This window comes from Tupaia chinensis, unplaced genomic scaffold (genome assembly GCF_000334495.1).
Source record: "Tupaia chinensis unplaced genomic scaffold, TupChi_1.0 Scaffold000184_1, whole genome shotgun sequence".
Classification (NCBI taxonomy): domain Eukaryota; kingdom Metazoa; phylum Chordata; class Mammalia; order Scandentia; family Tupaiidae; genus Tupaia; species Tupaia belangeri.
In genome coordinates this window covers 4,513,731-4,531,266 of record NW_006159659.1, presented here as the reverse complement: position 1 = coordinate 4,531,266, position 17,536 = coordinate 4,513,731, and the positions used below count along the sequence as shown (strand labels likewise).

The window sequence follows — 17,536 nt, the reverse complement described above, 5'->3', positions numbered from 1 at the left end:
GAGAGGGAGAGGGAGAGGGAGAGGGAGAGGGAGAGGGAGAGGGAGAGAAAGCGCACGCAAGAACCCCTCAATGGAATATGGTTGTGTCTCAATCGCTTTTTCTCCATTTCTCCATCCTGTTAAGATTTGAGGCACAGATGTACAGAGGCCCAGTGTTTCCCAAGCCACAGGAGCCACGACTCAAACTGCAGTTGGCCATGTGAGATCTGGCTCCCTATGCACAGAGTTTAACTGCTGTGCTATGGGACTGGCCCTGTTTTTTTGTTTTTTTCAATGAGAACAAAAATTTAACTGCCCTAGAACAGAAACCTTTTGAGGCCTTGAAGCTGGATATATTTTCTTTATAGACTATAAAATAATTCATAGTCTAGTAAAGGAATAAGGAAAAGGCAAACCTGTAAGTATCAGAAGAAAGGCACAGAAAAAAGTAGATGATTTTTGGATGAAGAGGGCCTTACTCTTTGGAGGGAATTGGGGGACACTTCAGGAAGGAGTTATTATTTTTTAAAAATTTGCCAGAAGGTATGTCTGCTTGTGAGGAGAGATGGGGCGTGGGGGTAGAAAGCATCCCCGTGGGGAATAGTCTATGCCACAATCCTTTTTCCTCCATTTTTCCCTCCTTTGGGGGTTTTGGGTACACACACACACTTAGCCTGTGTGTCTTTGAGACCAAGTCCTGGATTTGAACTGCATAGTCAGCTGTGTTGTATATAGCCATCTTCACCACCATGCCACTGGCTGTCCTGAGGAGATTTTGTTTGTTTCTTAGCTTGTTTGGAAGTTGGTTTTCAAGTAAGGCATCAATTACCAGCCTCAGGTGTCATCCATTTCATAATTGTTCATATTCAAATGATGTAACAGATGTACATGCTTTTGGTTGTATGCAATAAAAGAAGTTTGTGGACATTATGTTTAAAATACGGCCCTGAAATTTTATTTCCCACGAATGGTGGCTCAGTTCTTATTTATTTATTTTTTTTTGAGAGGTTTTCGCTATAGGGCGCCTGCGCTCGCCAGACAGACAGAGACATAGAGACAGAAAGCGAGAAATCACCCCCCAGGGGAGATGGTCACGCCACAATCCCTTCTCCTCCATTCTCCTCTTGGGATCTTGGGCATGCATGTGCATGCACCCGGTGTGAGTTTTAAGCCACCGGGTCCGGGACGCGAACTGCGGTTGACTATGTGGGAGTCCAGTGACATAGCCATTATGCTAACTGCTGGTTCCCAGTGGCTCAGTTCTTGTATTTCCCACGAGGCTGTAATGCTCTAAGTAGCCTACACAGGTTTGTGGCACTTCGCACTCTGTCTGCCCTGTGCCTTCCTCCTTTAAGGAACTGATTCTAAATGTTTGCACTGAGTCTTCTACCTATAAAGTTTGGATGAGGTACTCTTTTGGTGTGTTATCATCATTGGTCATTCAAGAGGAATTTAAGTGCTTCAGTTAAAATGAACTCTTTTGAAGTTTATTTATTCATGATAGCACATGCATAACTGGGCATGATGGTGCAACTATGTGCAGACGTGCGCAAGAACACTTGACAGAGTTCTGTCACACTGTAATCCCCTTTCCCCACACCCATCATGTTTTCAAGCCATCCTGGGGATCTGGACCCAAAATTGTTCATGTGGCTTCCAGCACCATAGTTCAGTTTGCTACAGACCTTGCCACCACACTGGACCTAAAATGGACTCTTTATGGCCTAGCTGTAATGGTGCGTACTGCTAAGATGCTGTGCTCTGTGGGCTGGGACCACGTGGCATTCCTAGTCCAACCTAAAGGCCAGGCGTGATATTCATGTCTGTAATCCCAGCAATTTGGCAGAAGGGTCATGAGCTCAAGGCTGGCCTGGGCAACATAGCAAGACTCTGTCTAAAATAATTTATAATGAATTGTTCTGTGATGGCACACCTGTAGTCCCAGCTGGAAGGCTGATGCAGGAGGGTTCTGACACCAAGACTCTGTCTTAAAAAAAATGTTTAAACGAACTCTGTCAGAACCGTGAAGTTAGGTGTGCTTAGAAATACTATCATCATAGTGTAGTATAGTGTTTGTTTTGTTCCCATTTTTAGATAAAAGAATATATAACATACGTATACAGTTTAAAATCTGACAATATAATGACCACACATGTACCAACCAACCAAAATGGGAAATGCTTGGGCCAGCCCTGTAAATGGAGTGGCTAAGAGCCATGTGTAGGGAGCTGGATCTCACATGGCTGCCCACAATTTGAATTTTTTTTTTCTTGGAGAGGTTTTTGCTATAGGGCGCTTGCGCTCGCCAGACAGACAGAGACAGACAGAGACGGAAAGCGAGAAATCACCCCCCAGGGGGGATGGTCACGCCGCAATCCCTTCTCCTCCATTCTCCTCTCGGGATCTTGGGCACGCTTGCACACGCGCCTGGTGTGAGTTTAAGCCACCGGGTCCGGGACTCAAACCGCGGTCGACTACATGGGAGTTCAGCGACATAGCCATTACGCTAACTGCTGGTCCCCGCAATTTGAATTTCAACCCTTGTGGCTTGAAAAAAATCCTGCCCAGGCCAGCAGTTGGTTAAGGTGCTAGATTCCCACATGATCTAACATGGTTCAAGTCCCAAACCCAGTTCCTTAAAAATCACGCCAGGTGCATGTGTGTACATACCCAAAATCCCAAGAAGAGAATGGAGGAAAAGGAATTGGAGCATGGTCAGCCTCTCTAGAGGGGTGCTTTCTTACATTTTCTGTCTCTGTCTCTCTCTGGTGAGTACATGTGCCCTATAGCAAAATTAAAAACAAAAAGACCCTGGCACATTTGACCTATAGACTTTCTAACAGTTTGAGTTTTGTTGACCGCACACTTACAGCACAGTTTAACATGTTCTCTGTATTTCTCACAAATTGGCAACTGGATCCCGAGGCTCTTTGAATCATTAGACATTGGAAAATGGGGATATTCTACTCCTGCTGTTTCATTTTCACATCTAAACTGGGACATTTTGATAAGGAACTCCTTGCCCTCATTGACCAGTTAGTTACCCAGGTGTAGTTTATATAGCAAAGACAACAAATGCTTGATTGATTTTCTCTTATTTACCCGGTTGCAAAATACAGAATTGGTTTCTACTCATTCTGAGAAGGTCACCAATTAGTGTTTTGTTTTTCTGTTAAGTCATTGTAAATTTGTAGATGTAAACATACTTAATGAGTTTTGAATGCTTTGTAATTTTTATCCTTTTAAATTAAAATTGTTCCATTTTACTGATAGAAGTAGGCTCTGAATCCTTTTGTCAGTACCCAAGTAGTCTATGATAGTGTCCTTACTATCTGGCATACAGGATATTCCCAGAATTTCTGATTGTAGCTTTAATTTCTATTTCTCTCTGTTTTTTTTTTGGGGGGGGGGGGCAGGAGGGCGCATGGGGCATGCATGTTCACCAGAGACAGGGAAACTGAGAAATCACCTCCCAGGGGAAGTGGCCACACTCCAGTCTCTTTTTCCCTTAGGATTTTGGTGCACACACATGGGCCCAGTCTGGTTTTCAAGCTGCTGGGTCTAGGACTCGAACCACACAGTCAGCCATGTGGAATGGCTTAACCTCCTTTTCACAGGTTTTTTGGTTTCTTCTTGATGTGCTTTGTGTGTGTGTGTGTGTTTTACCATTTTTATTTGCTCCTTTCTTATTGATGTAGAAGAGTTCTTTATTTTTTCCCTAATATTAATCTCTTTGGTCACAAGTTTACAGATGTTGTCTACCAATTTAGGACTTGTCTTTTCAGCTTTGGTAGCTTTCAATGATCAGAAGTTCTTCATGTAGTTGATTTATTGATTTTTTTTTCCGCTATAGTTGTCACCCTTTGACTCCAGGAGCTTATGAAAGCATGAAATATTTGTTCATTGCTAACCTGAAACCTTTTCTGAATACTCCCAGCCCAAGGCCTGAGTGTTAGAGGAGGAGACCAGTTGTAGGTGTCAGTATCATAGAAAGCTCCTTTGGAGTTGTCTTGTAATTAGTCAAACATGGCAGTGCATCTCAGGAAATGTCATAATTTAGTTTTTCATTAGATTTTTTGAAAACACAAGTTACTATCAAAGAATTATAGAATGACTGGTAAAGGCCCACAATAATTATGTAAAGGGCAGGAAAATACATAAAGAAACATAAACCTGTTACCAACATGAAAACTGAGCAGAGCTAACGCTGAGCTTTTAATATTTTTAGTCAGGCCCTTTTTTTTAGCAGGAAAATGAAAGGGAAGCAGCAGTTACCACCCTGAGTAAATATGCCCTGCTTTCTCTTCCTCTATCCAAATTCCTCAGCTCTCTAAACACAGAACAATTAGCTGAAAGTAACTTACGTGATTTAAAAATGTTTGTCTTTGAAATAAGCCAGTCACAGGAAGACAGATACTGCCTGACTCCATTATGTGAGAGCTCGAAAATAGCCAAACCCATAGAAGCAGAGGACAGAATGGCGGTTGCCCAGGTTCGGGGGAGGAAGGATTGGGAGTTGCTCATCAACCGGTGTAAAGTTGCGGTCAGACAAAACAAATGTATTCTGGAGATCACTGCATAGCCTGTGCTCATAGATAACAGTGCTATGTTGTACATTAAAGATCTGTTAAGAGGTAGATCTGTTAATGTGTTTTTACCACTACATTTTTTTAAAAAATAAAGACAATGTAGCGAGTTTTCCATAAAGCTAAAGTTGTTTTGAATTTTTTGCCCTTTCTAGTTTTTTGCTGTCTAAAAATATAAGAAGCAGAGGTACTAGACAATAATTTTTCTTTCTTTTTTAAATCATTACGGGGTCGGCAGGTGGTATGGTGGTTAAGGGCACTGGACTCCCACATGGCTGACCACAGTTTGAGTCCTGGACCTGGTGGCTTGCTTTCTCACCCCCCCCCCATCCCCCTAGTCCCTCTCTGGTCAAATTAAAATAAATAAATTTAAATAATTCTTTAAAAAATCATTTACCAGGGCCGGTGAGTGGTGTGGTTAAAGATGCTGCACTCCCACATAGCCGACTGCATTTCGAGTCCCAGACCTGGTAGCTTGCTTTCTCCCTTTCTCTCTCTCTGGTCAAATTTAAAACAAAAAAAAAAGAATAATAGTTGAATTAAATAAATAGTTTAAAATTTTCATTACTTAGCAAATATAAAAGTTAGAAATCCTGAAAAATGATTATGTCTTCTTTACAAAGATACATACTTTTGATATCAGAAAAGGTTGGGGCTGGCCCTGTGGCCTAGTAGTTAAGGGAGCTGGACCTCACAAGGCTGACCTCAGTCTGAGTCCCAGCTCTGGCAGCTTGGGGGACATGCTGGAGTGTGTGTGTGTGTGTGTGTGCGCGAATGTGTGCCCAGGGTCTTGATGGGATAGGGAGATAGAGAAAGGAGGATTGTGGTGTTACCACACCCCCTGGGCGTTGCTTTCTCCCTCTCTCGCACTCTCTCTGGTGAGTGTATGCACCCACTGGCAATTAAAAAACATTTTTAAAAAGAATTACTTATTTAATTTTATTTATTACTATCTTTCTTAAAAATTTGCTGTAGGGTACATGCACTCGAGAGAGACAGAGGGAGGGAAAGTGAGAAAGCAAGCTGCCAGGTCCAGGACTCAAAGCATGGTCAACCATGTGGGAAACTAGTGTTCTAACCATTATACCACCTGCTGGCCCCAATTTTAAAACATTTTAAAAGAAAAGATCAGGGTCCTCTAGGTGGCATGGTTGTTAAGGCACTGGATTCCCACATGGCCGACCATGGTTTGAGTCCCAGACCTAGTGGCTTGAAAATCAAGCCAAACGTGTGTGCATGCGTGCCCAAAATCCCAGGAGGAGAATAGAGACGGGATTGCCATGTGGCCATCCCCCCTGAGGGATGATTTTTCACTTTCCCTCTCTCTGCCTCTCTCTGACTAGCATATATACCCTGTGGCAAAAACAAAACAAACTAAACAAACAAAAAACACTTAAAAACTAAAGGGCTGGCAGGTGACATGGTGGTTAAGGTGCTGGACTCCCACATGGCCAACCATGAGTCCCAGACCTGGTGACTTGTCTTCCCACTTTCCCTCTCTTTTTCCCTCCCTCTTTCTCTCTGGTCAAATTAAAATAAATAAATAAGTACAATGAAAGAAAAGGAAGAAAGAGAAGATTGAATAGTGGGATACAACTTGGCCTGGTGGGCTAAGAGGGTAGACTCGAGCCTGAGTAACAGGCTCCTCCTCCCCCTACCCCACTGCTGCCTCTTGCTTGTCTTAACGCCTTGGGGAGTTTCTCTCATGCCCCGAAAAATAAGAGTAATACCTTTTGGGGCTGTTCTGAGGATTAAATAAGTCTCTCCACTTTAGGAACACAAACTGGATGGACTCTAGCACAGCTGGCCATCTAGCACTGCTCATATGACATTGCACATTTTCGCTTCTGCCTCAGAAGATAAGAATACCAATAGAAAAGGAACCATAAGGCTCATACCCCGTAGTCAGGAGTCTTTCTATCATTGTTTTCAAAGTCCAATACTAAATCAAGGTGTCAGCAGGGTTTTGCATTCCTTTCTGCAGGCCCTGGGGGAGAATCTGTTTCCTGCTCATTTAGGTTGTTGATACTTCATGGCATTTGCAGGCCTGCGGTCTGTTTTGTTGGCCTTCAGCTGAGGGCAGTTCCTATCTTCTAGAAGCTGTAACATTCCTTGGGTCACAACCCCATTCTATCTTCAAAGCTAGCAGCAGCGGGTGGAGTAGTTTTCAAGTTCCCTTTCTCTGACCCTCTTCTTCTACCTTCCTTTTTTCTTCCTTTTTTTTTTTTTTTTTTTTTTTTTTTTTTCTTTTTTTTTTTTTTTTTTTTTTTTTTTTTTTGCTATAGGGCACATATGCTTGTCTGAGAGAGACAGAGAAAGTGAAAGTGACAAATCACCCTCTAAGGGGGACGGCCATGCTGCAATTCTTTCTCCATTCTCATCTTGGGATTTTGAGCACACATGTCTGGTGTATTTTTCAGGCCACCAGGTCTGGCACTTGAACTGTGCAGTCAGTCATGTGATCCAATGCCTTAACCTCCACACCACCTGCTGGCTCCCCCCTCTTCTTAAACTATAGGAATTCATGTGATTCTACTCGGCCCACTCATATAATCCAAAGTACTCTCATTCTTTTAAGAGCTACTGATTAAAGCTACTGATTAATTTCCCTTTGTCATGGAAGGTAATAAAGTCAATGGTTCTGGGATTAGGACACAGGCATCTGGCTAGGGTGAGGGCATTACTCTGCCTACCACATCTAGTGAGCCAGAATTTTGTTGTTTTTTTTTTTAAATAGTCATTTATCCTTCCATTTTTTTAAAATCAAAATATTAACTGACTTACCATATAAGATAGGTGATGTTTATTGAGCACCTATCATGAGTTTGGTACTGAGCACTAAGTTCTTTGCTCAGGAAGAGTCTCTGCATCAGGTTTTGTGATTATCCCCATTTTATAAGTGAGGAAACCGCATTTTGGAGAAATTAAGTAATTGATGAAAGTAGTCCAGCTGGTGAGGAACTAAGACGTTTCAGTGGGCTTTGATACCTCAGAGGTTTGGTGGCAATCCCACTCACCAGACAGTGCATACTAAGTAAAAAAATCAATGTTTTGGTTAAAAAAAAGTTTCAATTTTGCTCACAGAAGTTGCCCTTCTCATTTGGGGATATGATAAGAGAATAAATTTTAAAACCAAAACATGATAGGTATTAAAAAGATTATAAGGAGAATGATTGAATTGTAAAATATTTTAAATAATGCTGTTTCTCTGTCAGAAAATGCAAAAAACACGCTGATTTCTGACTTGTACTAAATCAGAAACTGTCTTTTGAAGTCAGAATGTTTTCTCTGAAATCATGGTAGTCTCTGATTTATAATAGGAGGGATAGATTGGCTCAGTATTTTTTTAGTGAGATATTTGACTGTCCCGTTTTGTTATAAGTGATATGTGAACAAACAAAAGAATTTGCCTAGCAACGGAGTTGTTTTTCTCAATCAGAAGATCAGATTTTGTGTGCTCATTTTCTTGTCATCTGAGAGATAAAAAATGCTTATGAATTCAGCATCTTATTTTTTGAGATTGAGATACTGGCGAGTATAATACAGTATCTAAGAATATCATTTGAAGTAGTTGGCAAGCATTATGTTAATTCATATCTGTAATATATTTAGGTAGAGAACCACATTTTTTTAAATGCTGGACCCAATTGTCAGACATGGTTAGCTCACTCATCCTCCTAAACATCTTTTTATCTCTTCTTGTTCTTCATTAATTATACACCCACATTTTATTTTTTATACTTATTAGATCTCTAGGTTCTACCATATTCTATATTTTTGTTGTTGTTGTTCAGAAAATATTTGAATGCTATGTGTTAGGAGGGTCTAGGGTTGCTGTGCCCACATGAAGCTTACAGAGGAATGAAAGCTTAAGCCATGAAACAAATAATTACATGAATCAGGAAGTGCATGGGTGCTATGAAAGTGAATAAAAGCTTCTAAACTAAGTTGAAAGATAGGTACAAAGAAAGCCTTGATGTAAAGGATGAAAAGTATTTAGGCAGGCATACATTGGGATTGACCAATGTAGGTCTGAGGGCACATTTTGCAGAAGTCTTATCCCAGCAAAAAGGCCTGGTCGGGAGAGGGGCAGTGGTGCTTGCGTGTGTGCACATGCCTGTGCATAGTGCTCTTTCAGAGCTTTATGGAGTAGACCTGAGTAGTGTATATTGATCACCAAACACTACACATGGTCTTGTTTCCAGAACTCCAGCATCAAGTGGATATGGTGTAAGATGACCATATATTTTATCATCAGAACCAGGATACTCTTGAGATTGAAAGTGGATGCTATTGATTATGCTGCAACAATAGATTGTAAATCAGTATCTATAGACCAATTCTCAACCACTCTAGTAAGCCCCAAGCTTCCTAGAAACCATGCTCTGAAGTGACAGGGTTAGTTCTGCTTTTTCACCTTGTTCCCCTCCCTCACCCATGAATACCTCCAAGTTATTGAAGAGAGCCACTGGGAGAACCTGCACCCACCCTGTCTAGGCCACAGAATCCCAATCCTGTTGCCGGCCTAGCTGCCCCAGTGCTTTCCAGACTGCCGTCTCGTAAGAGCTCAAACAGTTGATGTAAGGTAGCCCTTATTAACATGTTTACAGAATTAGTCTTTAAAAAAAAAAACTTTATTTAATTTATTAATTTTTTTAATCTGATGAGCGAGTGAGACGCCGGGTCCAGGACTTAAACGGTGATCGGCCGTGTGGGAGTCCAGTGCCATTAACCACCACAGAATTAAAGTCTTAAAAACATGTAGGAAAGAACATAAGGCCTTAAACATTTAGGACATTCCCACTAGAAACTTTCCTATCCCACTTTGCATGCTTAATTATATGTTTTTGGATGGCGGCCAGGGAGTATGGGTGTGGTCTGATTCTAACATCTTGCAGAGTAAACCTGTTTTGTAAATTGGCCCCTATGGTGGAAAATGCTGTAATGGAGCACCTACAGAAGCCTTCCCAGAGGTGTAAAGCCTTCTTCAACAATGACAATGGCAGGAAGTGTAGTAACTTTTTCTCTTCTAGAAAATAAATTGTTTCAGGATCAATTTAATTTTTAAAAATAGAATCAACCGTTTGGCTGGATCTGCATAATGAGGATTAATAAAGCTTTATTACCTGCTCTCTGTGCCCAAGTCAAAGTACAGGGCCCTCAGGAAGCCCTTTAGTTAATGATCAGCAACTGTGAAGCCAGGGAGCTCTTGGCCCAAAGGAGAATGTGAGATCTCACTGTCCCCCTCATCTTTTCTTCGCCCCCAAACCCCTCAGTAAAATGGCTTGACATCATACCCCAAATAATAATAATATTTAATGTTTGTATTCAGCCAGATATTGGAGACACTTAGAAGAGTTTCACTGTTTCTTTTCAAACTACATTAAAGCTCTTATTTTTGCTTTATAAGACAGGAAATGTGAAGAATTCACCCGGAAATAAGTAGAAAACTTCATGTCTGCTCATTTTAATCAGGTAAAGAACAAGAAAACTCTGGTTACTCTCAGTTTTGTTAGCACTAGCTAAGATGACTTGTCTTTTTTAAATTTTATTTTGAGATCTCTTGTCTTTAATTAATTAATTATAGCAATTTCAACTTGAAGTATTAATATAAAGGTCATATTTTATTTCATTTATAATTTGGCAGTTTAAGTGCTATGACTTGTTTGTGTTTGTTTCAGGAAAGCACCTGAACAAAGGCCATTATTTCTTAGGTTTCTTATTTTTCTTTAGAAAAAAAATTTTTTAATTGTCAGAGGTCACATGCAGTCACCAGAGAGAGGCAGAGAGGGAGAAAGCACCCCTCCAAAGGGGCATGGTCACACCACAATCCCTTCTCCATTTCTCATCCTGTTAGGATTTGGGGCATATAAACACATGCACTTGGTAAAATTTTCAAGCTGTCAGGTCTGGGATTCAAACCACGGTCGACCATGTGGTATCCAGCTTTTTTAACCAGTAGGCTATAGAGCTAGCCTAGGTTTATTATTATTCAAATAACACTTAACTATAGTGAACACACTTGTATTTACCCAACACTCATGCATTTTTTGACTATTGTAGAGTTCAAGATTATGTAGCAATATTATCTCTTTTTTTTTTTTTTGAGAAGTTTTTCTATAGGGCGCATGTGCTTGCCAGAAAGACAAGAGACAGAAAGCAAGAAATCACCCCCCAGGGGGGATGGCCACGCTGCAATCCCTTCTCCATTCTCCTTTTTGGATCTTGGGCACACATGCACACACACCGGCGTGAGTTTAAGCCACGGGGTCCGGGACTCAAACTGCAGTCCATTACATGGGAGTCCAGTGACATAGCCATTACTCCAACTGCTGGTCCCCTGCAGTACTATCTTAAGTGACATGGAGGATTACTTCTTTATTCCTTCTTTTTTAAAAAAATAATTATTTAATTTTATTTACTCATTCATTTATTTTACTTTGACCAGAGAGAGAGGGACAGAGAGAGAGAGAGTGAGGGAAAATGCAAAAGCAAGCCACCAGGTCCAAGCATCAAACTGTGGTCAGCCATGTGAGAGTGTCCAGCACCTTAACCACCGCACCACCTGCTGGTCCCTCTTTATTCTTTCTTTAGTTATTAGTAGGTATATAATTTTTCCTCCTTTAAAGATTAAATAACGAGGCTAAAGAAATTTTTTTTTTTTTGGATGCGCTTGCCAGAAAGACAGAGACAGAGAGACAGAAAGTGAGAAATCACCCCCCGGGGGGGATGTCCACGCTGTAATCCCTTCTCCCCCATTCTTCTCTTGGGATATTGGGCATGCACGCACACGCGCCCGACATGAGTTTAAGCCACCAGGTCTGGGACTCGAACTGCAGTTGACTACATGGGAGTCCAGCGACATAACCATTACGCTAACTACTGATCCCAGAGGCTAAAGAAATTCAGGATATCAGATAAAATCAAAATCAGTGAGATTTCTTTTGGGCTTATACTTAATGTACCATTTATTTTCATTTATTTGTTCAATATTTACTTATCAAGTACCTGCTAAGAACAAAAATACTAGTTACATTAATATCATTTTATGGGGGCCAGGAGGTGGCATGGTGGTTAAGGGTGCAGGACTCCCACATGGCCAACCACATTTTAGGTCCTAGACCTGATGACTTACTTTCTCACTGTTCCTCTCTGGTCAAATAAAATAAAATACAAAAATAAATAAAATAATTCCTAAAAAATCATTTTGAATATATATTAAAAATTATATAATAACACTTGTAATTTTCTGGTAATTAGAATATTGTATTAAATTTGGAATCAAAAACCTTAGAATTCAGATGCAAGAAAAGGGTTTTATTATGGTACCTTCATGAAGAGTATTATTACTTTTCAGTACTCTTTAACTACATGGGAATATATGTACAATTATTATTAAATAAAAAAAAGTGATATGATTTATCTTGAGATAGGATAAAGACCAAGAGATATAACAATAAATTTTACTGTATATCTTTTTGTAGTAGGATGAGGTTTACATTTTTCTTCTTTATAATGTTTTATATTTAAAATTTTTCTGCAATGAATATGAATTTTCAATAATCAGAAAAAATTTAAAGTAAGTGTTACACTTACATATCATGGCTGCTATATTTAAACTTCATGAAAACTAGGCTCAAGTTTGTTTTGTTTTTCTCCTCAAGCTGTCTCCATATTTTTGGACACCCAGATAATGGATGCAACACAAAACAAAATAAGATACTGCTTCAGAAAAGGAAATATTAAAATAAAGATGACAGTGTTTACTTTATAGGTATATAAATTTGCAGTATCCCTAATATAAAGTGTATATATAATGAAAAGGAAATTTTACACTTCACAATAAAATTTTTTTTTTTTTTTTTTTTTTGTTTTTTGCCTTTTTTTTTTTTTTTAATAATTTACTATAAGGCATGTGTGCTTGCTAGAAAGAAAGAAAGAGAGGGAAGGTAAGAAAGCACTATCCAGGATGCATGGCTATACCATAGGCCCCTCTCCACCATTCTCCTCCTGGAATTTTGGGCACACATGCACACGTGCTCGACATGTTTTTCAAGCTTCAGGTCCAGGATTTGAACTGAACAATCAACCATGTGAGATCCAGCCACCTTAATCACCACACCACCAGCTGGCCCAGTAGGGTGCTTGTGCTTACCAGAGGGAGACAGGGAAAAGGAAAGTGAGAAATCACCCCCTGGGAGGATGACCACGCCTCAATCCTTTCTCCCCCAGTCTCCTCTTTGGATTTTTGGGCATGCACACATGTGTGCCTGGCATGATTTTCAAGCCTCCAGGTTCAGGACTTGAACTGTGGTCAGCCATGTGGGAATCCAATGCCTGAATCACCATACTACTTGCTGGCCCCAGCTCTTTCTTTCTTTTTCTTTTCCTTTTTTTTTTTTTTTTTTTTTTTTAAAAGAGGTTTTTGCCTTAGGATGCGTGCACTTGCCAGACAGAGACAGAGACAATGAGAGAGAAAGTGAGAAATCACCGCTCATGGGGGAATGGCCACACCACAATCCCTTCTCCTCCAACTCTCCTCCCAGGATCTTGGGCTCACACACACATGTGCCCACCGTGGTTTTCAAGCCACCAGGTCCAGGGCTTGAACTGTGTTTGGCCATGTGGGAATGCAGTGATATAATTACTGTCCCATCTGCTGGTCCCCCAGCTGTTTCTTATACTAAGCAAAAATACATCTCCCTGTGACTCCTATGTAGTGGTCATACTCTTACTTCAGGGTTCATAGAAAATAAATGCAGTTCCTCTTTTCACATCACAGCCTTTCATACAGTAACTCAAAGTGGGTAGTTCTCAAATTCCATTATACAAACAACTTGCCCTGGGGAGCTTTAACAGGAAGGGGGCTAGGTACACACAAGATGTGCCATTAGAAGGTAGACTTGAGGGGACCAGCTACAGTTCAAGTCCCAGACCTGGCAGCTTAAAACACTGGGCATGTGTGTCCAAAATCCCAAGAGGAGAATGGAGGAGAAGGGATTGTAGTGCGGCCATCCCCCCAGGGGGGTGATTTCTCACTTTATGTCTGTCTCTATCTCTCCAGCGAACACATGTACCATATACCAAAAATTTCTCTTAAAAAAAAGAAGGTAGACTAGAGAGTGAGCAGCTGGAGAGCCATGCTTGTGCTGTAGAGACTTTACATTAAATATGCTTGTATTTCTCTACAAGGACAGTGAGGCACAGGATAAAGGGAAATCAGATAAATATTTCAGCTTTCAAAGATATTCTGGACTAGAGTTCATCTTACCACATACACCTTGGTTTCATTATTTTTTAGCTTTTTATTGAAGGTATACTTGTGTCTCCCCCCCACCCCCCCATGGCCAGAGAGTGCATGCACTAGCCAGACCGAGATCAAGAGTGAAAGAGAGAGAGAAAGCATCCCCCAGTGGGACATGGTGGCAACACCATAGTACCTTCTCCTCCAATTCTTCCCATCAGTATTTTGGGCATGCACACACATGTGCCCAGCATATTTTTCAATGTTCTGGGGACAGTATTTGAACAGTAGTTGGGCGTGTGAGATTTGACTCCCAATGCACAGTGCTTATTCACTACATTGTGGGACCAGCCTGGAAGTGTAGTTTTTTGTTGTTGTTGTTTTTCAGAGAGATTTTTGCTGTAGTGTGTGTGTGCTTGCTGGAGAGACAGAGAAGCAGAAAATAAGAAATCACCCCCCTCCCTACCCAGTGGCTTTGGCCATGCCGCAATCCTTTCTCTTCCATTTCCTCTTAGGATTTTGGACATGCATGCACATGAGCCTGCTGTGCGTTTTAAGTTGGTACGTCCAGGACTTAGACTGCAGTCAACTGTGGGAGTCCAGTGATGTAACTTACACCTCTGCTGGTCCCTGGAGGTGTAGTTTTTAATTAGAAAAGTGATGCATTTGTAAAAAAAAAAACCTTTTTAGATAAATATTTTAAAAGCTCGACCTATCCTTAATTTTCCCAGAGGTAGTTTCTGTTAATATTTAGGCACATCATCTCCGACTTTAATGTTTACTCAAGGAGTTTTAAAAAAGTTTATGGAAAAAGTGTGTTATGAAAAAACTATGCATGGATTTAAAACATTTTTTTTTTTGCAATAGGGTGTGTCCGCTTGCCAGACAGAGAGAGACAGAAAGTGAGAAATCACTCCCCAGTGGGGATGGCCACACTGCAATCCCTTCTACTCTATTCTCCTCTCGGGATCTTGAACACGCACGCACGCACACGCACCCAGCGTGAGTTTTAAGCCACTGGGTCTGAGACTCGAACTGCGGCCGACTACATGGGAGTCCAGCGACATAGCTATTACGCTAACCGCTGGTCCCAGGATTTAAAACATTTATTGAACCTAATAAACTTGTACTTTAGGACCAGCTAAGTGGCATGGTGTGGTGGCTAATGTGGCTGGATCACACATGGCTGATAGCATGGTTCACATCCCAGACCTGGTGACTTGAAAAACACTCTGGGTACATGTAGGTGCATGCCCAAAATCTCTCTACCTCCATGGAGTGCATGCACCCTAATAGCAAATTAAATAAATAAATAAATAATTTGTATTTTTTTTTTTTTTTTTTTTATTTCAATTTCTTTTATACATTCAATCACATATGTCACTTAGCTTGCAAAGCGAATATTCCAACATGTATACATTTCTCACCAATCCAGTTGTGAATACTATAGACATCATCCTCAACAGACAGTAACCCATCTCTCTGTCCCACAAATGCTCTGCCTCTCCATTTCTCTCCCCAATGTCTCTCCTCAGTCTCTGCTCTTTCACCCTCCCTTTCCCACACTGTGTCTGGTATTTATAGCTATTTTCTATGTTTCTATGTCCTCTAGTCATTCATTTTTGGTCATAGAGTGCAGACAGTTGTATATATTAAGTGGGAACATAACATTGTCATAGCTTTAATTACTTGCTTCACTCAGCAGTAAATCTTCCATTTTCATCCACTTTCTGTTGAAAGCCAGGGTCTTTTTTTTTTTTTTTTTTTTTCATAGAGTTTATGGAATACTACTCATAATAAAGTAGTATATGTCCTCTTCCCTGGATGAATGGGGTTTGGCTCTCTGTATGTCATGGCTTTGTAGTCTCCTCTTTTGTAGCCTCTGAATGCACAGCTCATTGAACTTTATTCCTTGCCACACTTTTTCCATCCATTCATTTGTTTGTGGGCATTTGGGTTGGTTCCATGTCTTAGCAATTATGAATAATGCCTCAATAAAAATCGATGTGCAAGCACTTTTTCAACTAAGGATTCTTTTGTCCTTTGGGTACATACCAAGGAGTGGGATTGCTGGATCATATCTCCTTATATATATAAATGGAACTTCAAAAAAAATTTGTGGAAAAAATGGAATTAAAATACAAGGCTATTTGTAGATCTTTGAGGAATCTCCAAATAGACTTGTATTATAATTCCATTTTTTCCACAAGTTTTTTGAAATCCCATTATACATAAGATTTCTTAGAAAAAGGCCCAAGTATAAACATGAAATTTATTTATGTTTCACATATACATTTATTTTTTGAATTTTTTTTTTCTTTTTGCTATAGTGTGAATACACTCGCTAGAGAGACAGAGAGACAGAAAGTGAGAAATCAACCCCTGGAAAGTGAGAAATCACCCCCTGGGAGGATGTCCACTCCACAATTCCTTCTCCATTCTCCTCTCAGGATTTTGGAAACACATGCACATGCACCTGGCATGAGTTTGAGCCACTGGGTCTGGAACGTAAACCACAGTTGGCTACATGGGAGTTCAGTGATGTAACCATTACTGCATCTGCTGGTCCCCATATATTTACCTTTTTGACACAAAAGCTTTCTGATTTCTTGTTTAAGTATCTGTAAAATGGGAATAATTATTTTTTTCTGCTTTATGGTCTTTATGGTCATGTAATGGTCATGTCAGTATTTTATATAGTTCATTTAACTCTAAAGAATTTTTTACATGCACAATTTTAGAGTAATTTAAATTTTTTCTGCATAGTTTACTTACCTTTTTTTTTCTTTCCTTTAGTTATAGGTAAAAATTGGAAAGTTCTACAGTAAATCAGTATTTCTACAGAAACATGGTAAAGAAGTCATTATTGACTGTAGTAAATGGCTTTCTTCAGGAACAACTGTGCCAGGCCTCTTTGTTATCTTGGATGACACCATACTACAAGTGGACTAATCTGAAATCCTTTCACCTAAAAATAATACAAGCCTTAGAACTCCTTGATCTCATGTTGCTATTTATGTACATAATTAAAATCTAAGTGAAAAAAAAACAGTTGTCCCATTTTTTTTGCTGATACCACTGAGTGACAATTTAAGCATATCTGGTGTCCATGTATACGTATGTGAGTCTGAGTGATTTGTATGCATGAGATGTCTGTGTATGTGCACGTGTGTGTGTGCATGTGTGTGTGTGCATGTTAAAGACAACTGTCAACTCTCCTCAGGGCAGTATCAGCTGGCAGTCTGTGGAGTCTAAGCCCCAGAACACAAAGTAAGGTAGAAAAAAATGACTCCGGAGCTGAGGGATGATGCTCCAGTAACCAGCACAGGGAGCAAAACTTGTAAGTAGTCCAGTTTGCCTGACACTGATTAGAAGACATACAAAAGAAAACAGTGACAGTGACCCCTTGTTGTGGCCATTGCTTCCTGGTTTGTACAGATCTTCCGGTTCTTGAATGCCAGTGAGAGATTCATAATGAAGTAGTATATGTCCTCTGCCCTGGATGAATGGGATTTGGCTGTATGTCATGGCTTTGTAGTCTCCTCCTTTGTGGCTTCTGAATGTACAGCTCATTGAACTTTATTCCTTGCACTGGAGGAATCAGCAGGAGCTTCGTTTGACTTGTTAGTCAGCCAGGAGGGAGTGCACAGGATAATATGTGAAAGAGAGTTTAGAATTTCCAAATTTCAATCAGATTTGGGAACTATTAAGTCTTCCTTGTATTCTT

General features: G+C 40.3%; 1 protein-coding gene across 4 annotated transcripts in view; it reads left to right on the top strand.

Moving 5' to 3' along the window:
* APOO (apolipoprotein O) overlaps window positions 1-16,851 on the top strand; it is a 75,349-nt gene extending 58,498 nt beyond the window's left edge. For 3 of the 4 annotated variants that reach the window (XM_006146660.3, XM_014587122.2, XM_014587121.2), the window contains 2 exons: window positions 9,976-10,040; window positions 16,606-16,851. In XM_006146660.3, the coding sequence (XP_006146722.1) occupies window positions 9,976-10,011 (36 nt within the window). In that variant the 3' untranslated portion in view covers window positions 10,012-10,040; window positions 16,606-16,851. The remainder of the gene's footprint in view (window positions 1-9,975; window positions 10,041-16,605) is intronic. The other variant, XM_006146659.3, reaches the window with a different exon arrangement.
* The last annotated feature ends 685 nt before the right edge of the window (window positions 16,852-17,536 follow it).